This window comes from Melopsittacus undulatus, chromosome 5, assembly GCF_012275295.1.
Source record: "Melopsittacus undulatus isolate bMelUnd1 chromosome 5, bMelUnd1.mat.Z, whole genome shotgun sequence".
NCBI lineage: Eukaryota > Metazoa > Chordata > Aves > Psittaciformes > Psittaculidae > Melopsittacus > Melopsittacus undulatus.
Genome location: NC_047531.1, coordinates 10737200 through 10759506, shown reverse-complemented (window position 1 = coordinate 10759506; position 22307 = coordinate 10737200). Strand labels below are relative to the sequence as shown.

General features: G+C 39.6%; 1 protein-coding gene across 1 annotated transcript in view; it reads right to left on the bottom strand.

Moving 5' to 3' along the window:
* NELL2 (neural EGFL like 2) overlaps positions 1-22307 on the bottom strand; it is a 166270-nt gene that overhangs the window by 59059 nt on the left and 84904 nt on the right. The window contains exon 13 of the mRNA XM_034063122.1: positions 22062-22187. Coding sequence (XP_033919013.1) covers positions 22062-22187 — 126 coding nt within the window. The remainder of the gene's footprint in view (positions 1-22061; positions 22188-22307) is intronic.

Below are 22307 nucleotides of genomic sequence, written 5' to 3'. Positions count from 1 at the left end.
TAGCTGGTTCTGAGTAGCACTTACCCTGATCAAGGGCTTTACAGTCTCTCATGCTCTGCCAGTGAGAAGGTGGCACAAGAAGATGAGAGGGAGCAGAAACTGGACACCTGGCCCAAATTAGCTAAAGGGGTATTCCATACCACAGCACGTCATGCCTAGTATACAAACTGGGGGAGTTGGTCAGGAGGAGCCGATCGCTTCTTGGGGACAAGCTGGGCATCCGTCAATGGGTGGTGAGCAATTGTATTGTGTAACACTTGTGTAATTTTTCTCAGGGGACAGGGTTTACTCCTTCCTCTCTCCCTATTTCATTTTACTATTATTATATACAATTATTATGACTATATTTTAGTTTAATCTCAATTATTAAACTGTTCTTATCTCAACCCATGGGTTTTTACATGTTTTTTTCAGTTCTCCTCCCCATCCCACTGGGGAGTGGAAGGGAGTGAGCGGCTGCATGATATTTAGTTGCCAGCTAGGCTTAAACCACAGCACAGGGAATACATATTACTAGCAATTATTGATATAGGATTAAAAGCAGATGAAAAAACACTTGATCAAGAGAAGGAAGGAGCAATGATTCTGTGCTTGCATCTGCCTGTGAAGGTAGGAGGGCTTTGGAGAAAGCCCCAAGAGAATGCAAGAGAGTCTGCAAGAAAAATCATGGGACAAGAAATCCCTAGAGAAGTACTGCATATGTATATGTAAATTTAACTTAAAACATGAGACACTCTAATCATAGCAAACACTAGTTTTCTGAAAACTTATTCTAAGAAGTTTTTCAATTTTAGACTTTATTTTACAACAGACTGTCATCTAAAGAAAGCTATTTCACTCACCAAAGCATCACACAAGAGGCACATACCTTTTTCCACTACCCTTTGACTTTAAGACTTTTTTCTTTGCACAAAGTCTCTTTTCATAGTTTTTTTGTTATTCCTGTTCTGGGGTTTCCTTATTGACTGAAGAAATATGTAACTCTTAGCTGTAAGTCCCTTCAAACTGTTCACTAGTAATCCTGCATTTTGAAGCTCTAATGGATTTTATGGCTGTAAGCAGGGTATGCTGTCCCCTAGGACTCAACTTGAAAAGTGTAACATATGACTTGAATATTGACCAGTCCACCATTTCTTTGGTACCTGCACACCAAAAGGTGCATGCCAAGATCTCCTGGAACTCAGGGAAGACAAAAATATTCTCGGTCTCAGCCACAACGCACAGGCTGATGGGTAAAGTACATATTTCAAGGTAGGCCTACCAACACTCCCTTCACCTTCCTCCACAGCTGTTCAGCAAATCCTTTCTTAAACCCACCTAAGTGTTATCATCTTCAAAATGTGTCTTGTAATTGTGATTTGAGATTTCATTGAACAAGACATATTTTTGCAAAACAGTCACACTCCTCTCATGGGGGCTTCTATTGTAGTATTAATCAGTGTTACTTCATGTAACATCCTGTGAATTTTTACACTTTTCAACCAGTTAGGCAGAAGAAATAGAATGAAGAATATTTAAGATGACAGCTAAAGTTAAAAAGCTTTAATTTATCTCCACTTCCCTTCATGTCTGCCATTTCCTATATTCCTTCTTAGCAGAAAAGTTTAAGGGAAAGATTTTCTAAAGCGCTTAGCATAGGCCTGTTTCCCCTAAAGGAAAATCTGTAACCCCCACTGATTTTAATGGCAGGACTGTAATGCAAATGCAAAATTATTTTGAAAATCCCACCTTAAGAGATTTCAATCTAGACATAAGGTCTGCGACCTTGTCACCCACTTCTTTCTTGCCTTAATTCAAACTGATCTCTTAATATCTTGTCTCTTTTACCACTGACATTTTAAAATAAGGTTTCTATCTTTAAAAAGGTATTTCATCATGTAGACTTTCTCCATGGATTCATCTTTCTTTTTTTATCGAACCAGATGCGTTATTTGTTCCTAGGTAAATCTTTTTTTTAGAATTCCAACTTGTATTTTACACAAAACCTCCAGGCACTTATGATAAACTGATGCTTTCAAAATCTTCTATTATGTTGTCAAAAGTGACAATGATAGCAAATTCCACATCCATAGTAGTGTTTCCTACTTTATTGCTAGTAGAACAGCCAGACCAGAGCTGTAAATATGCTACTCCAATCTCCTCAGCCAACTGAAAAAATGTTTATTTTACTACTTCTCCTAATGCCAACCCTTTTAAGCCTTTTAAGGCTCCATGTTACAACAAGTCTGCCACCAGCAGGAGACACATGTTGGATATTTAGCCTCCATCCTACACCTATTTTGATTATCCAAAGAAAGCAATAAAGTGGCTATCTGACTGCTGCTGAGGATCCTAACGTGCTGCCTGTTCTTGTATTTCACTAGTAACTTACAGACCATCTACACAACCAGAGGGCTCTACAAAAGCACCTCTGAACAGTTTTTCAGCACAGAGATAACAGAAGGGTGAATATACAGTGGGACAGGAGAAAGATGTCTCATGAATCAAGTACTAACCAAAGTTGGTTTGATAAAATACAGGTATACTCAAAGCCCTCTAAGACACAGTTATTGCCTTTCTTCTAATCTTTTGGGGATAGCATCGTGACCAGGTTTTGCCAGCTCATTCCAGGGGCTCCTGGGATAATCACAGTTACAACGTACAGCACCATTACCAAGGACAGTGCTTGCCAGATGAAGAAAATTAGAGGCACCACAGTGATGGATGCAATGCTGCTGTTGCTCTCATCCACAGGAATCTGGAGCAATTTACCTAACCATAAGTACTGGGCAACAAATAAAGTTTCTGTCCTCTTATGCAGCAGGGAGATTTCTTAATGCATGAGGTGGTTCCTCTTATTTCCCTTGCGGTACTGTGACACAGACACTCAAATGACTCACTGGATATCAACTAGAACAGTACTATTTTTGATAAGACAACTGTAGTGCTTGAGCTCTATAGGGAGAGGAGGGCTTCCTTAGTTGCTGTTCATCTGATTTTGAAGAGGGTTCTTTACTTGAAAACTGGGACGAAGATATGCTTCAGTGACAGTAAAGCAGAAGAATACTGATTCTTTGCCCTTAGGTCAGCCTTGATACCATCTCTAATGATGCTCCTCATTTTCCCTAGGGCACATCATCCCTGATAGTTTAGGAAGGCACACCAAAACAGCACAAATGTACACTTCACAAACACTGCACCTAAGCCACCTTTCCTGGAAACAAACACACCTGGAGAGAATGGTACAGCCAGTTCTCACCATAGCATAGTGTCAGGGAAAAGCTAACATACATATGCATCCTTGGAAGCCAGGAAGTCCTCCTTTCTTCTACAGTTTAGATATAGCCCTTGATGTCAGGAGACAACTTGCAGAGCTATCTGTGCTGCTTCTAAAAAGCCAGCACAGCATAGTAGTGGAGATGCAATGAAACTAGCTTTTATCTTCCTTTCCCCACCTGCGTGATATGAAACTCAGCACTGGAGGGCTAACTTGTTTCATGGGTAGATATTCTAGCCCACACCATGCTTCTGCTGCCACAGTTCAACCGCTGGTGTAAACAGAGCTTACAAATAATTATTTCTGTACTTACATATATGGATACTAATGTGCATTTTATAATAACAAATTAATATTTGCACAAGCACATTTTAGTAAACTTTACAAATCTAAAAAATTCTGCCATCAAACCAGCTGTCCTGTTTAAAAACACTATGAATTGCTCTAATAACCAGAACCACAGATTACATTAATTCTTCATTATTGTTCAGGTCTCAAATATTCAAACTATGAGAATTTGAGAAGAAATATATTCATATGAAAAATAGAAAATTGGGAAGAAAGATGAGAAAATATGAGAAAAATATGAGAAAATTGAGAAAACATATATTCATATGAAAAGAGAATCAAACCACAGAGTTAAGAAAAAAAGTAAAATCTAACCAGATATTTCATATTCCTAATGCTCATGACATCCAAGGATGATTTCACAATTGTAATCGTACTTCCTTTATAGAATCACAGAATAGCAGAATAGTTTGGAAGGGACCCCCATCTAGTCCAACCCTCCAGCAATGAGTAGAGACATCATCTAGATCAGGTTGTCTAGAACTACATACATCCTCTTCTTAAATATCTCCAGGAATGGTGCATGTACCATCTCTGGGCAACCTATACCAGGATTTTGCCACTCTCATTGTAAAGGATTTCTTCCTCTCATCCAGCCTGAATCCCCCTCTCAGTTTAAAACCATCACTCCTCATGGTATCACAACAGGCCCTGCTACAAAGTCTCCTTCATCTTTCTCATAGGCCCCTTTTAAGAACTGATAGGCCACATAAGGTTTTCCCGGAGTCTTCTCCAGACTGAATAACCTCAGCTCTCAGCCTTTCCTCACAGGAGAGGTGCTCCATCCATCTGATCAATTTTGGGACCTCCTTTGGACCCTCTCCAACAAGTCCACGTCTTTTCTGTACTGAGGACTCCAGAGCTGCACACAGTTCTCCAGGGAGGGTCTCACCAGAGCAGAGGAGAGGGGCAGAATCACTTTCCTTGACCTGCTGGCCACACTCCTTTGGATATAGCCCAAGGTACAATTGGCCTTCTGGGCTGCAAGTGCACATTGCCCACTCATGTCCAATCATTCATCCCCCAGTTCCCCCCAAGTCTTTCTCCTCAGGGCTACTCTCAGTCCCTCCATCCCCCAGCCTCTATTGATACCGGGGGCTGTCCTGACCCAAGTGCAGCACTCTGCACTTGGCCCCATTGCACCTCATGAGGTTTCCATGGGCCCACCTCTAGGGCCTGTCCAAGTCCCTCTGGATGGCATCTTGTCCCTTGGGCATGTCAGCTGTACCACTCAGCTTTGTGTCATCTGCAAACTTGCTGACAATGCACTCAATCCCACTGTCTATGTCACTGATGAAGATATTAAACAGTACTGGTCCCCTAAGTACTGACTACCGCTATAAGGAACATTTAAAGCACAGTGTTCCCAAATCTGACATTTTTGGGGGACATGAATCATCAAGCACCAAAATAGAGCTTCTTTACACGTCTCCTCTTCAAAAAATTCAGGATTAAGCTGAGATGCTGTGAAAAAGTTTGGAAGACTTCAAACTAAGACGAAGCCCACTCCATGGAAGGTGCTGTAAGTGAGTAAACACCGAGTATTCAATCAGATTGGAATATCCATTCCTACAATGGTCTATTTACCTCCCAAACATTAAAATGATGTAGACAGAAGTTGAATTCTATATCCATTTTCACTTCTGAAGAGCTAGGAACTAGGAAATAAATTCTTCCTATCAAGCATATGCACACTCTGGATTTATTAAAAACACAGGAAAAAATGAAAACAGATTACTCCTGATAGACCCACACCTTTCCAGAAATCAGTCCTCTTATGTTAAAAATAACTGTCATCTTGCCCGCTTTGAACTTTGTGAAACCTTTATCTTCTTTTTTTTAATTGCACCATCAATTAAAGGATTCAGTTACAGGTTTCCAAACCCTGAACATCAAAGTTAGCACTGTGTGACAGCTGGCAGGTTCCAAACTCATCACATTTACTAGTCTGTAACAGGGTAAATGACACAATTACCTGCTGTAATTACTGTTGCTGACAATATATTTTCCCTAGTGATTGGTCTGTGTGACTCAGAGCTGCTTATCTTTGTCAGTCCAGTCTAAATCTCCATTTCCATGTGACTTGGACATTAACTTAGCAAGTATTTACAAATTAGTTTCAGTATCTGCAAAAACAGATATTTGGGATAGTATAACTTCATCTTTCATTGCATGATTAAACAGTCTACCACTCTAATATGATTTTGCATTAGAAAATAAGTATTCACAATGAAACTCTGTTCCCCATTTAAATTAAATTCACAGTTCTCTTATTAATATATTGGAAGGCAAACATTTAAACAGGTAAGTAAAACGAAGGAATAAATTGCAAATAAATAAGTACATTGACATTCACAATATGCTCATTCCCAAAGCAAAATGTGAGGTAAAAAAAAAAGTGATAAAACATTAAGGTACTTTATTCTCATTGTCTTCTTGTGACAATTTTAAAGAACACCTACAAAAGACAGCAGTGATCTTTCATTTGGAGCAGAATGAGTTATAAGCCAATCAAGCCACTTGAGTGCAAGTGTTAACCAGCATACCTTTTACTTTTAAAATATAAAGTAGATACAATTCCTTCAACCATTTTTCCTAAGAATATACTAAGATGATGTGAAAAGATTGCAGCATATAATGACAGTAGGAAACAGATACAGTCTTTTTAAGATGATTTGGAAGCTTTTCAGGAAGAAAAAATACTCCTACAAAAACTCCTACAAACCATTTAGGTAGAGCAGCCTCCTGTTTTACTGCTAAACTTGTTAACAGAGCTCCTGGATCTCAAGAGAAATATCAAGAATGTCAAAGTTTTTTGTTATTTGCTGGGGAGGGCCTCAATTATTGGACATCTGATTACATAAACTGCAAAGGGGACTTATTTCAGGAAAGTAAATTGATTACCACTTTGGAATAATTTCTGTTTCCAGTTTTCTAGTTCAGTCTTGAAGATGCCTCAAAACCCCTGGTGTTTTCTTAAAAAAGGGAGAAAAAAAAGGCAAGACAGAACAGTTCTGGATATTGAGAATGCCCTCAGGAAAAATATAATGTATCCTTTCTAGAAACAGTACTTTCAGAAACACTGCCTCACAATCTGCAACTTCACTCACTAAATGGAAATTTCACCCAAGAACTTTAGGATTATGTTACACAGGAGCACACTGTAGACAGCAATGCTTCCCTTTGTGTCAATGTGACTTCTCAAATTAAAGAGGATGATTTGGTCAGTGTTGCTTGGGGCATCAGCAGAATGCTGATGGGTTCCCAATATATTTTTTCAGTAGGTGCTATCTGTTCCTCCTTGTTGGCCCACTCTTTCTGAGTGCTGTAGAGAGATTCTGTCAATTATTCTGTCTTTATTCAGTTAGATGAGCAGGCAAACACAGACAGAGCAAATTCAGGAACTGAAACAAGTTTTAGACAAAATTAGAATGGCAGAAGAAGCATGAGTTTAGCTTCCATGTTATGCATCTGTGCATCTGTGTAGGACCGGCCACAGACTGGCTTCAGAATCATCAGCACATTTCACTATGAATCAGAAGTTATATATGGAATTAAAAAGATAAGCCTTTCTTCGGGATTACACATAGGAACACAGGCACCGGATGAGTCAGCAAAGTGGATAAACCCATATGTTTACTTTGTACACCAATGCATTTCAGGGCAGATTTCAGCATAATTCTATGAGCAGATAACTACCAAGGATGCAACTCCTGCTATGGTCAAGGGGTTTATGCCGCAAGCAAGTCCACTACTCAAACCAGAAGTAAAGGCACTACTCAAGCACACACCCAGAAGAAAGGGTTGCAACTCATAAGGCTACTTCTGAATTATTCTGGCTGTAGAAATTAATTTCTTATTTGAAGAAGCACTCTGTCTGATTTTGTAAGTCAAGAGTCATCAGTTCAGAAGACTGACAAAAGGGAGTCCTATTGATAAAGATTTATTGCAGAGACAAACCTAGGGAGGATTTGTCAGAGAAGATGACAAATACTAAATTATAATGACTGACAGTATAAAACATGAGTGAAAGAAACAGTTTGCCGTTTAGCATAAAGCAGCTTAATCTCTTATAAAAATTTCATGAAAAACAAATGACACTTCTAAGTTGTTTCAGGAGTCAATGACTACTGCACATGCCATGTGGCATGCAGTGAGAACCAAAGGATAAAGAATTACAAGTTTCCATGCTCACAGATTGTCTGAAATGAAATAATTCAGGGATTCTTATCTGTCCAAACAGGAAACTTTCATATTCATTCAAAGAAAAATCTTGCAACTAGAATATTTAAAGAGAAAGCTTTAAAGTACTGGGCAAAATTAAAAAATGCTTTGTCTCCTCTTACAAATGAGGACAGTTCTCTCTTTTATCCTCTGCCTTTTCTTCACCCATGTTATGTTGAGTTTGGATTTCTTTTCAACAACAGAATGCAAACAGACATTATAACCATATAGTGTCAACTGTATCTACCCTTAAAACCTGTCTAATTTATACCATGGCTATAGTCATCTTGATTTTATAGAATCATAGCATCATAGAACAGTTAGGGTTGGAAAGGACCTTAGATCACCTAGTTCCAACCCCCCTGCCATGGGCAGGGACACCTCACACCAAACCATGTCACCCAAGGCTTTGTCCAACCTGGCCTTGAACACTGCCAGGGATGGAACATTCACAGCTTCACTGGGCAACCCATTCCAGTACCTCACCACCCTTACAGTAAAGAATTTCTTCCTTATATCCAATCTAAACTTCCCCTGTTTAAGTTCTAACCCATTACCCCTTGTCCTGTCACTACAGTCCCTAACGAAGAGTCTATCAACAGCATCCCTATAGCCCCCCTTCAGATACTGGAAAGCTGTGAATGTGTAGAAAACTGCTGACTTCACTACAGCACGACCACATAACCTTAAATAACTCCACTGTTGCTTTTTAAAAACTTGCTTAATAGAGTAGATCCAGTCTCTCACTGACCTTGACTGGAGCCCCTCTGAGAACAGGCTATACTCTCCTCGCATGAGGCAATCACCAGCTGGCTTAGACATGATGGATGTGACACATCCAACTTTCTTAATTTCTGGCTTGCTCAATGAGTCAGCAGCAGATTCCCATCTCCTGAGCCAGGAAGATCCTTGCAACTTCAAAGAAACTGTCTTCAAGGTTACACACTGGGTTTCCTGATCTTTGCAACCTATCTTTCATAGATCATCCACAGAAAGATGGGCCAGGGAAGGTCCAGCTATGAAAGGCTGTCATGTTGCAGCTAATACCAGCCATCCTCTCACTACCATTCCCACAGTCAACAACTACCACCCAGTATTGGGATGAACAGATGAAGTTTTAACCAGATAATACCCCATGTAATATTCAGTTTCTTATACTAGCTCTTACAAAGAAAAACTACATCTGTTTGGCTGCTAGTAATTCTGAGTGTAATTCAGCTCCAGATTTAGATATCTAAATACAGTGTCTACGTGTGTGTTACTAGGCAAGATTCCACTGCATAAACATGCACCAAGCTAGGAAGTCACATCTAGCCTGGCACCTCATGGATATTCAAGACATCAGCAAAGGCTCTATGGGAAGAATATAAAAGCAGTTGGAGAACAACTAGGACACACCACAGAATCTAAAAAGGCAATACTAGACCTATAACTGGGCAACCAGATCTGGCTATAGACATCTAAGTTCCCATATCGGTCAGTGTAACCTACAGAACTCAGTAAGTGCAAATTAGATACCTAGCATTAGATCGAGTTGTGCACAGATAAGGTGCTCAGATCCATGGAAAGAGGTAAATTACTCCACTTGCACCCAGCAAAACTCAAAAAGCTTACCTGTGTTGGATCTGCTAATCCTATGATGACTGCTGCCTAGAACCTGTAAATGGACAACTGAGCTGGGTCCAGCTGAATCCCTGACATCTGTTTATTACAATGTGAACTTACATGAAGACATCTAGATTGGGGTGTCTTAAGTGTAAACAGAATTCCACCTCCTGGGTCAACTTAAGTAATATTCTAGCTTGACGAGCCAATGTAATTAGCTATTGAAATGAATAATTCATTCAGTGCTGTATGGTCTGTTAGATTGTCTATTCTTACAGTATACTCTGCTAATTTTGCTATACCCCTACGTACATCTCTAATTTCCAATCATATTGTACTGACACAGCACATAACTGCATTGTAGAAGTTGTCAAGGGACACAGGGTGCTTGGAAGCTGCAGAAGGGTTCAGAACACTGAGAAATGGGAGGTATACTGTCAAAATACTGCCAGATAAATATTAAGTAATGTTAATGTTTGAAAATACTGTCATTTCAGAATTCCTATAAAAGAAGGTTCTCATTCTGAGTTACTGTTTCAAACTGAGTATATTCTCGTTGATACCTGCACATTCTTTTATATATTGAAAAACTCCTCATCATGCTAACAAGGCAAAATATATTCCTTGTAAAACAAAATAATCAATTCTGATGTCAACAGATTTTAAACAGTATACAGAAACTGCAGAAACACAAAATAGTTAAACACCTGGTTTTGATATAATACCTTTCATCATCCTCTGTTATGAAAGCAAATAGGTACTCCAGCTCTATAATGCATTGACAGACATAGATATATACACACATACATCAAATACATATATATTAAAAGAAATATTTCTGTAAAAGAATTAGGCATCCAATATTGAAGATTTTGTCAAAGGAATGCATTTGCTGTTTAACAAGTCAAATCATATTCTACCAAGGACCCTTTAAAAATGTGTTAGATTTTGATCAGCTCAGAAATCAATCCTGCTATAATTTCATAGCCAGATGAACAGTTGTCATGATCTAGGTCTGTAACCAAGGAGGAAATAGAACCTAAAAAGTATCCTCTAGGAAAAAAAAGGTCTCATTCCAAGTTGAAACAACCTCCAAACTAAGTTGCAAAGATAACCTGATTCAATCCAAATAAAGCATAAATGAGTTCCGTTGTGTAAGATATAGCAGATATATAAAAATGACTTGTGTTGTTATCTTAGTCATGCAGTCACATAGCAACAAGCTCAGTCTGAATGATCATTCCTTTATTAGCTTTGTGAATTATCTTACAGCTAGAAAGTGGATATTGGAAAGAATTTATCCTGAAAGAGGATTGAGAGCTTCATGTAGGCTGACACACTATAAAGCAGAATGGAAACTGGGCCAAGTAATAGAAATCAAAATCCAAAAGGTTTTAAATTAGAAATGCTCTTTGCATTCAAGCTGGCTTCTGGGGTGTTTATGACTTAACCCTGACAATATAGCTGGACACCATTGCCTCAGTGGAGTTTGGATTACACTGTGTGATAATTCATGTTCATGCATATTACTTCTAATATAACTGGGGAAGGGGTCATCAAAATCAGGGATGGAAAAGACAGATGGTTCATCTTGCCCACATCATTCTAAATCCAGAACTGCATGTTTTCTCTGGTGGTTTGCTGACTAAAACATTTCCTTACTCAAGTATGTCACTCCAGCAATGTTAAAACAAGCCCCTGTCAGCACGCTTGCTTATAGCTCTGTCCCTTGCACTACACTGTACAATTATTCTGGCTATATTTAAGCATAGTCAATGAACTCAGCTGTTGTACCAGCTGAAGAATTTGAGGAAAACTTGAAATGTTGCTGAATTCAACAAAATAAGTCAAGGGAAATAAAGAGGAAGAAATTAGCTTTTTTTATTGTCATCATGTCTCCCATTGCTGTATTTTCAAATAACAAAGCTAGTATACTATAAACATATGACTAATCTGAGGTCACAGACTTTCTTTTTACCTTCTTTGCAGCAGTGAAGGGAAAAGGGTATACAGCAGTGCTGAATAAAGTTGCATCTTGTGGCCATATTTAGTCACTTATTAAAGTAGCCTCATTTACCAATGTAAATGAGTGCTACCAGCTCTTATTATTCTCAGGATGACTTGTGGATGCTCTTGTGTGTCTGAAAAAGCAGGACAATTTTATACTGTTAATTAACTGAGGACAAACGTGCAGCTTTAAACACAGAAGCTGGATGACTTCATTTAACTCTGAATTACATCAGTCTTACAGTAGCTTTTCCTCCATGGAATCTGAGGCAACTATACCACTCTTAGAAGAGAGTGGTGCAGGTGCTACAACACAGACCACATTCCTTGCATGTAAACTAGATTTTATTCTTCATTTTAAATAAGGAGAGCCATTCCCTTTCAGTTCTCAGAACGTACTTGTGGGAACATAAATGTACAGTTGGATCAAAAATAACTAGTAGTACATGACATTGTAAAATATCCACACTTCAAAGCTGGCTGGAATCCTACCAGTGTACAGTGATGCAAACCCGTTTCCTCCCCCACGTCAGAGCCCATCGTTTAACCTCTCCTGAATATCTAAAAGGAATGCATTGCAAATCTGGAATTTTACCTTGCCTGTGCCCTAGGGATTAAAGATGGATTCTGCCTTCAGCATCCTCACAACCAATTCAACAGAACTTTTTCTCAAGCATCCCTGCTACTAATCATCACTTCTGCCACACAGGACAGGAAAAGGAGATTTCTCAGTCTGTTGATGTCTCAAACAACTGGCAGATTTAGAAGCTAAAAACAAACCAGCAAAATCTACACAGAAGCCAACAGGCAAATGAACTTATATGAACCTGAGTTTCTAGATGCCAAGAGAATCATTCATCCAAAGTGTGGCAGAGTACTACGTTAATAAAAAAACACGTGACAGGGAGTATATTCCCCCCCCCCTTAAAAATAGCTGTATCTTGCAAGAAGCAGAGAGTAACAACTGGGCAGCCATCAACCCCTCTGATAATCTGGGGATATGAATCATAAAGGATATGAGTTGCATTATTTCAGTAGGTCCCTGCTACTGGTATTTCCAGTCCATCCAGATACAGACTGGTGGTTCTCATAGTGGGGGCATCTGCACTCTAGGGATAAAGATGGGCTGCATTAGCATTGCAAAGACACTGCCTCTGTTTCCTCAAAAGCATCCTCAGAAGACTTACACTGTAAACAAAGTGTTAATGAAGGAAAAGGAGGCAAGACTCAACTGTAGCTATTTGGCTGTCACTATACAAAAAAACAAACAAAATCCAAACGGATATGAGTTTATTCCCTGGCTAATAGGATAGTGAAAACTGAGCACTGACACATATAAAGCAGATCTTTTTATAAGATGTACACAACTAATACTGATTCTTTCAAAGATGCAGAGAGAAGGGAAGGGGAAGGGGAAGGGGAAGGGGAAGGGGAAGGGGAAGGGGAAGGGGAAGGGGAAGGGGAAGGGGAAGGGGAAGGGGAAGGGGAAGGGGAAGGGGAAGGGGAAGGGGAAGGGGAAGGGGAAGGGGAAGAGAAGAGAAGAGAAGAGAAGAGAAGAGAAGAGAAGAGAAGAGAAGAGAAGAGAAGAGAAGAGAAAAGAAGCCCCTACAGGTAACCTCAATTTCTACTGAAGAGTATCACTATACTTTTAACACTTCATGTTCAAAAAGAGTGGAGAAAGTTCTAAAATAAAAGTTTCTCACTCTCTGGAGAACAACATTAGCCCATCATCTCCTGGCCCAGCACCAGCATGGGGATAGAAGTGTTCCAGAGATGTTTCTTTAAAATCCTTCTTCATACACATACAGTCAAAAATCCTACAATGTATCAAGGCTTATCCGAACACCAAACCAACAGATATTTTTCTTAAGTGGGGACGCTGCAGTGGCATTAGCTAAAATCCAAGCAAATGTGTAGGTGTCATGTGTAAACACAACCACACAGTCTCTTTCTCACCCCCCCCTTTCTTTCCTTTCCTCCCCCCCCCCCCCCAGAGGGATGGGGAGGAGAATGAAAAGAATGTAACTCCCACGGGTTGAGATAAGAGCTGTCCAGTAACTAAGATATAACACAAACCACTGCTGCTGCCACCAATAATAATAATGGTAAGGGAAATAACAAGGGGAGAGAATACGATACCACCTGCCGAAACGAGCCCGACCCAGAAGAAGAGCGTGCCCTTCCAGGTAACTCCCAGTTACCTCCCCGGGCATGACGTGCTGTGGTATGGAACACCTCTTTGGCTAGCTTGGGTCAGGTGTCCTGTCTCTGCTTCCTCCCAGCCCCCCCTCCTCCCTGGCAGAGCATGAGACTCACAAAGTCCTTGGTCAGAGTAAACATTACTGAGCAGCAACTAAAAACATCAGTGTTATCAGCTCTGTTCCCAGGCTGAAAGTCAAAACACAGCACTGCACCAGCTACTAAGAAGGAGAAAAATTGACTGCACCTGCTAAACCCAGGACAATAGGTTATTTATAAGCCGTGACTATCTACAATGATGAAACCAAACAGAAGAGGAGGTAAGTTTGATTGCTGTGGGCAAAGCAAATTTAAAGTAAATCACAATGATGTGGCTTGTTAGAAAATCAAAGTAAGGAAACATTTAAAGCTGCATAGGAAAAAAAGCCAAGTATACGTGAGAGAGTATCTGGTATATGAGTGCTGAATGGGAAAATGTGACTATCTGTTTTCTATGCATTATGTTGATGTGAATTTGTTTCAGTCATCCCGCAGTGTCATTAAAGAGCAAAAACTACGTGTCAGATGTGAAAAGCTAACGTCAGAAAGTACTGGGCACTGACCTGCAGCAGTGCAGGCCTTTCCCCTGCATTTTCCCCATCACTATTGAAACTGCCAAGTCATTATGAATTAATATTGTAATCATAATTCCTGCTTTTTGCACATTCATCATCATTATGCAGCTAATGTGTAGTTTTCTCCTTAAACCTTTCCCATATGTCAAGTCAATCTCCCCAGACTCTTAATTATTTTAATGTTGATCTTGGAATTCCTTCCAATTTGCAACAGATTTGTGGTTTAATTTCATTTGAAAAATATTCAGAGCTGCCAGTATTCCGAAGAACTAACATTTGAGGTGTCACTCAACTTGCTACCACCATGCTTCCTGGTAATTTATGTGGAAGTAATTATTAGACTTCAGTTTATGGTGAGACTGTAGAATACAGTGAGAGGCTACTGCTAAAAAAAGAGAAGAAATTAAATGTTGCTAAATGCATTGACACCATTTTCAGAAAAGTGTGAGAAAAAATCTCTGATACTCATAACAACTTAGATGGGCCAGGGCAGAGGAAGAGGGAGGCCTAGCAAGGTCCAGCTAGAAACACCTAGTTAAAGCCCAGTGAGTTCAACATATCTTTTGTTGCTTTGAGTAGGTCTTCCACATGGCAAGGTCAAAAAAGTAAAGACAAAAACCATTCATCTGTTCCACTCAGTCCTTTTACTTCTAAAGGAGTACTTCATCCCCCCACCTATTTAGACTCTGAAGAACAAACCCTGTAAATATTCCCACCACAGTCATAGTACGCTATAGGAATATTCTCCTCAATTTTCTTTAAAAGCCAGAAAACAAACCCAGGAGCACAAACGTGATGGTACCAGATTGTTACACACAATAACAGCCTCACAGACTTAGATTCTCCACCTATTTCGCCATTTCCTTTGGCTTCTAAGCTATTTCTTTCTAAAAACAAGCAGTAGTAAAAAAAAAACAACCAGCATGACTTGGCTTAAGTGAAAAAGAAAAGACAACACTGTCTGGAATAGATTCAGCAAAATAATTATGAAAAAAAATATAAAGTCTGCATGCTATTAAAATATGTACGTGAGCACCTAGCTCTGCACATGGGGGTGGTCTCAGCACTGCCATGGGGATGGACATGTCTACTCACGTGGCTGGGCCATGCGTGGAAGAAGTAGGCCATGATCTGCAACATGCCTGATATGCTTTTAATAATTAATCAGTTAAGAATTCACACGTATTTCCTGCCAAAGTACAGTGCAATTGTAAAACCTCAGTGCTGTCAGGGTACATAGCTGTAGATCACTCCTCTCTCAAACTAAAATATGAGAGAAAAACAATTTAAAACAGAAATACAGAATGGATAATTTACTAAGCTTCACAGATGACAGCACATAAAAACATCAACTCAAAGAATCTGGTTTATACACTAAGGCAGTCCATGCTTCATATGTCCATTTTACATTCAGTCGTTTACCATCCTACCTAGGCCACATGCACAGGGAGAGTCAACTGAAGACACCATCCCAGGATACTTACAGAGAGCCCAACACCTCCCTCTCCAGTTCCATTAAATGTTAAACATATAACAGCCTCTGGGGAGGAATTCTCTAGGTGGTTAACATGAGCTGCGTTACCTTCCCCACATCACTTTGGTACTCCCACCCACAGGAGAGGCTGAGCACATCACCAGCACTTCTATCATTTTTACACTGAAGGTGTCCCATGAGCTTGCACAGAAACAGCTTAAAAAATCATTGGGGGCTCAGAAAATCCATGGCTCCTCCAGCCCACAGCATGCATCTTAATATGATCTAGGGATGATGCACTAAATCTCACAGGGTCTTTCTTCTGTTCCATTTATAATGGGTTACTTAGATGGGTGAGTGGTCCCAAGGCAGGAAACTTAAAACAGCCTAAATGTGATTTACTCAGCCTAAATGTGATTAACCATCCACTGTGCTAATCAGAATTCCTCACTGTTATAGCAAGTGTGAGAAAAAAAGAGTTCTCATCTCTCATTTTCTAACTTCTCCCTTTTCAGTTAAAAAAACCCATTATAAAATGGTGCAGGAAAGGGTATGTATTGTGCTGTTCAGAGCTCTGCTACCAGCTGTGGATTACACAGCAGCCTGAAAGACTGGAGGGAACACTGGCTACATCCTTGAGTCTAGAAGGAAAACTCTGTTCTCCAGCCAGGGAAACAGCCCATGCATTTTTGTAACCCCAGGCAGAGGAAGCACGTAAGTGTTACTATACCAGAAAAATACTAAGACATTCAGATTTAATCATATCTAACAGTGATGGTGTGGCAAAATGCTACACATAGAAAACTACCCCAGCAGAGACTCATGCCTTTTTCTGCCTCCCTTCCTTCAGCTAAACACCATTACATTTCAAGTTCTGTGAAGCAAAGTGGAAGGGGAATGAGATGATACCAATGCAGGGAAAGCATGGTAGCCCAGGGCATATTTTTTATGCCTTTAATTTGCAGTTTGTGCACCCATCTGGCATATGGGTGTAGATTAGGACTCATCTCCCCTTCTCATACCTATGATTGATTTCTGAACACAAAAATCAGTCACGAATGGAATTCTGTGTAAATATGGTTGTGACTAACTCAATCTAACCCTGTGAATTGTGCTCCCAAGATGAATACAAATAACAAAATCTGAAATTGATGTCTTCATTACATCCTTTGTTGTGAAAATATAAAAGTCATTCAGATCTATTGTAAGCCTTGCAATAAACATGCCAAGAAGAAACAGACTGGAGCTGCTTTGGAAGCAACTATATGCTGTCTAAATCAGTCTTTTGTGCCCAGGACTCTGACACAGATAGATAGCACAGATTTCTTTTGAAATGTCTCGTACAAGAGAAAAACTCCTCAATGTCACTGATTTTATGTCTCTTTTCTATTTTGATCAATGACTGCTAAATTATATATGTGTGCATAGAATGGAACAATAAGACATTTTACATTAGTCTGCCAGCAAACTGTGTGGATATCACTCACATCATAACCTGCCTAATCAAGGTTCAGGTATGATTTTTCAACATCTCTTTCTTGTGCTTCAGCTATCCTGTGCAAACAATGACATATTACTGCCAAGCCCCAGACCATTTTTTTGCTGCTTACTAGCATTCCCAAGGATGCGCTTCCAGAGATTCTGGTCTAGCTTACAGTAAGTCAGTTATTTTATGCACAGCTATGGTTCCATAACTGGACTTGATTACACAGCATAGCAAAGAACAGTGTGACCTAAAACACATTTTAAAAATTTAACATTTAGTAACACTCAGGGTCACTTTTTCCTTGTTTGCCTTATTCTTGTTACTCCTGAACTGGATTAAAAATCTCCCTCTTCTTCAGATTCATTGATATTTCAGCCAGCAAATTAAACCCAGAACTGTCAATGAGGCAAACAGAGGCTTGTCAAGAGCTTTAAATTCTGCAGAAGGCAAAAAAGGGTTGAATACCCAAATTTAGTTCCAAACACTGGCAACAAACAAAGTGCATTGGACAACAAACAAAGTACATGAGTACCGAGAGACTTGAACAGAATTGCATACTATATAACCACACCAATTGTGTGAGGAGCCTTCAGTAGTTTTTGTGGCATGTCTGCCATGGAAAAGTGCCCCTAAAATACTCAGGATTGCCTCTGCACACAAGAGATGTCCCTGTGAGGCTTCTGCAGTGTGGTTCTCATGAGTACTTGGCCAGAGGCATCTTTACAGAACCCTTCTGCAGAAGCTGAAAACTGATGCTATCAAAGCTGATGCTTCCAGATATCTTGAGGAAAACAGAAAAGAACAATGCAAGTTAGGTCCTACAAGACCCACTTCTTGCACAGATTACTTGAAACAGAATCTATCCAATGGTATAAATGTAAACATATTTTGCATATCAGTGTTTAAATTGGTTTTAAAATACCATGACTTGTGCAGACATCCTTCCCACTTTTCAGTTTTGCCAGATGTAAACACCGGGTTTTTCTACGGACTATGGAATACATCAACTATTCTGTGCAGCTTTTACAATAAATCCAATTATTAGAACAGAAAAAAAAAAAGGAAAAGGATATGAAAATCCCAGAAAATTCTGTTACAGACAGTGCACAGCCTTATTTTCACAGACATGCCAACTTAAACAGGGTATTCTTCACAAACCCTTTCGAAAATATCACCTTAATTTGCAGAGCTTTGTTTCTTTGGTCTATCATGATTGCTTTTCTCCTTACTCTCTTGCTTTCGTGCTAGACAAAAAGGCTTGGTTTATGCCCTTAACTTCAAGAACTAGCACCGTGATAGCAAGAAAATTGAGCTTAACCAAAACAATTCCCAGCTGTAGTGAATATGCTGTGAGCTCGCAATGAACAGTGAGGCATGGTGGGCATGGACAAGTGGTATCTTGATTCTCAAAGTGCAAAGATTTCTACTTGCTGCTCTCTAAAATCATGAAAGGCAGATTAAACTGATAGAGCAAAGTTGCCTGAGAGAGGCTGAGATCCCTAAACACACTTCACTGCCTTGATTCTCTATTTGGAAAATACTTATCTTTCTCAAGTCCTAGGTACCATTTCTAGCTGAAAGTCATTAAGGCTCCACTTCAATTAGAAACAAACTCACAAACAGACAAACAAAAAAAGACAATAAAGGGAAGTATAATGGATTTTTCTTGTAAAACACTTGCCTTAAAATACCACAGCATGCTGTAAGATAAAAATCATGAGTATAGAAACTCAGCTATACCCAAGCATAACAGTCAAGGTCTGACTGCAGGACAGCAAAGTACTGTCATTAGCATCATACTCCCTCCCACTGTTATTTTCTTAGAATTATGGAATGGTTTGGGTTGGAAAGGACTTTAAGACCATCCAGTTCCAACCCCCCTGCCATGGGCAGGGACACCTCACACTAAACAATATCACCCAAGGCTCTGTCCAACCTGGCCTTGAACACTGTCACGGATGGAGCATTCACAGCTTCCTTGCATAACCAATTCCAGTGCCTCACCACCCTAACAGTAAAGAACTTTTTCCCCATATCTAACCTGAACTTCCCCAGTTTAAGTTTGAACCCATTATCCCTTGTCTTATAACTACAGTCCCTGATGAAGAATCCCTCTGTGGCACCTTTTTAGGTTGCCTTAGGATACTGGAGGTCTCCACGCAGTCTTCTCCAGGCCGAACAGCCCCAATTTACTCAGCCTGTCTTTGTACAGGAGGTGTTCCAGCACCCTTATCATCCTCACAGCCCTCCTCTAGACTTGCTCCAACAGCTCCATTCTTATTTTGCATTGATTTATTAACATACACTTTTCCCAGCAATGTTCTGTAAACACGGTCAGTGTTTCTACTGCACAGAACTTTTTGCTGGTTCTCAGAACAGAGCAAGTTTCTTCAACAGAGACAATGCTAAGCAACCTTGTAGTTCAAAACTTCCATAGACTCTGCTAACAGCCACACTGACATACTCTCCCTACTGGTTCTCACTTTACCTCTTTGATTTCTATCTGGGCATGGAATGCACATGGAATTTTCCAAGCTCAGAAGCCTTAATAGATGGCAAAACCAGCAAAGAGCAAAGCATATGCTGAGGGATGAAAAACCTATGGCAGTCTCCTGTACAGATATATACACTTGCCACCTGTTTTAATACAAGTGCTATAAGGTAAATGTTCTCAGTGTCACTCAGACATATTAAAACAAGCACAAAATGCCATTTACTAATCAAAGCACATGAGTTTAAATGTATACTGTGTTTCCTTTGATTTTTAAAACATAATTGACCTTTCACTCACTAGTTGTTCAGTGGAAATGTCATACAAGCGTCTCATAAGTCTACTTACACTTCAATAACTGACCAGTGCCTCCACCAGAGGTACTTACATTAGTCACAGAACCAGAGAAAAAAACCCTATTATTTTGTGACTTATACACTGATGTGAGGTTGCCATTCGTGGAAATGCTACCAACCAACAGGCACTCCATGCCCCTCAGTGTCCAAAATTCACTGTAGTTTAACTCCAGAAAAGCTCCATGTCCCAAATGACAGTGAATGGTATTGCTCAGACATACAGAAAGTGACTGCATAATTTACAGCTCTTCTGGCCTAATGAGTCTTAAGATTGAAATCTTATGAAACTATTTAATCTATTTTGCTGCCTTTTGCATTTACTTTTCCCACCTTAATGAAGGGAAAGCTGGAAAAGAAATAATTTGTCACCCATCAGGCTGATTTCACAGGAAACTATTATTTACAAATGTGAAGCCAAACTCAGTTTGCAATGTGAGATCTGTAATTGATTTCCATCAAGTTTTGCACCAGTTTGACTGTCCAGATCTTCTGAACTATACTGAATTTCACAACAGTACCTTCCAGCAAATAAAAGAAATGCAATGTGCAGAGTAGCATTAAATACCCTTATTTATAGGCACCAAATGCCCCTGTGAAGTTGCTTGCCATGGTTTATCATTTCCAGAGTTCAATCAGAACAGCAAGTTAAGGGAAGCAAAGCAGAGAAAGTATCCCAGTGATTTAGATAAAGTCAGTCCCAAAATAATCCCAACATTCGCACTCAATAAGTAGTGAAACAATTGCTTTACTCAGCTGAGAGTAAAGTGACCAGAAAGATACTGGTTGCAAGCAGCCGATAACTTGGTCCTTCAAGAACTGGACTGCAGGAAAATAGTGCTCACCAGCGTATATGAGGTGAATGTCAAGTACAGGTAACACAGTAGGCACACAAATCACATATAATGTGGTTTCAAATCCATCTCCCCAAGTGCTGTGCATGTTTGGGCAAGCAAATTATGCCGGCTTATGAAGCAGCTGTTTCTGTAGCAAGACATACCATTGAAGCTCAAAAATGCCAAGACATAATGAACAAAATTAAATAAATTTAGAAATTAACTTCACAGTGCTGTCTCCACATTCTGAATACACTCATTCATTTATAACCAGCTTCACTGATAATGTGAACTCCAAGCAAGTTTTACTGAATAAATATATCCTCTTATAGAAAGAGCTAATTCATTCCCCTGTGCACACAAATTAGTGGCATTATTTTGTTCACATATATTTGTCTTCACTGAATGTGCCACATCTTTGAATCACATTTGCTTTATCTGTCTAGTAGGAAAAAACACATTCCTTCTAGGAACACATACAGTCAGTCTGGCTCTGATAAGGAAGGCTGCTTTAAATGTCCAGCATTCATATCATAACCCTACAATATCTTGCAATAAAAGAAGACTAGAAGACAGAAAATCAGTATGAAACCAACACCTCCTCTACAGCATCCACTGGCAGCAGAACAAAAAGGAGAGATCCAGAGATAAGTCTGACCATGTTGTAAGGAGGCTCAAGGCAGGCAGAGCTCCTGCTCTCTGAACTCAGGATTCAGTTGGGGAGCCTCCCCAGTGCCAGTTCAAAATGAGGAAACAGCCATTTCTAATATGTATCAAATTGAACACCATCAAAAGTTTGCAGAAGAGTGAAGTTATTCCAAGTGAAGTTATACTGGTGTAACACATGAAAACTCAGTAACTCATTGCACTATTTTTGCTTTCTTATTTTTCCCTTCAGACCCCTCCTTCCTTCACCTTTTCCATCAGCAGCCAAAACCATGCAGATATACAGGACCATCCAGACAGCCTTACAATTTCAGGCAAACAGTACAACATATTAGCATGTTGCAGTGCACTGTATCCTTGTAATTATTTTGGTGTTTATACTGTTTAACATTTCATGTAGACATTCTGTAACTCTTAACAAAGATTAACTTTAGAAGAATCTCATCAGTGCTTGTATATACCATCATCTTGTTATTTCCTTTCACAAATGTACAGCTCTTACCTGTACATGAATAATCATCAATGCGTATATACCCAGTTTTGCAGATGCACATGAAGGATCCTGGAGTATTTACACACATGGTATTCTCACGACAGTAATGTCGTCCTTCAGCACATTCATCGATATCTGTCAATAAGGCAAAGAGAAACACGAGTTAAATTCAGCATCATTTTTCCACAATCTTAATACACTGCTATTCACTTCTGCCAGTAGTGGGTTAGATTTAAAAGTTTCTTAAAACAGCAA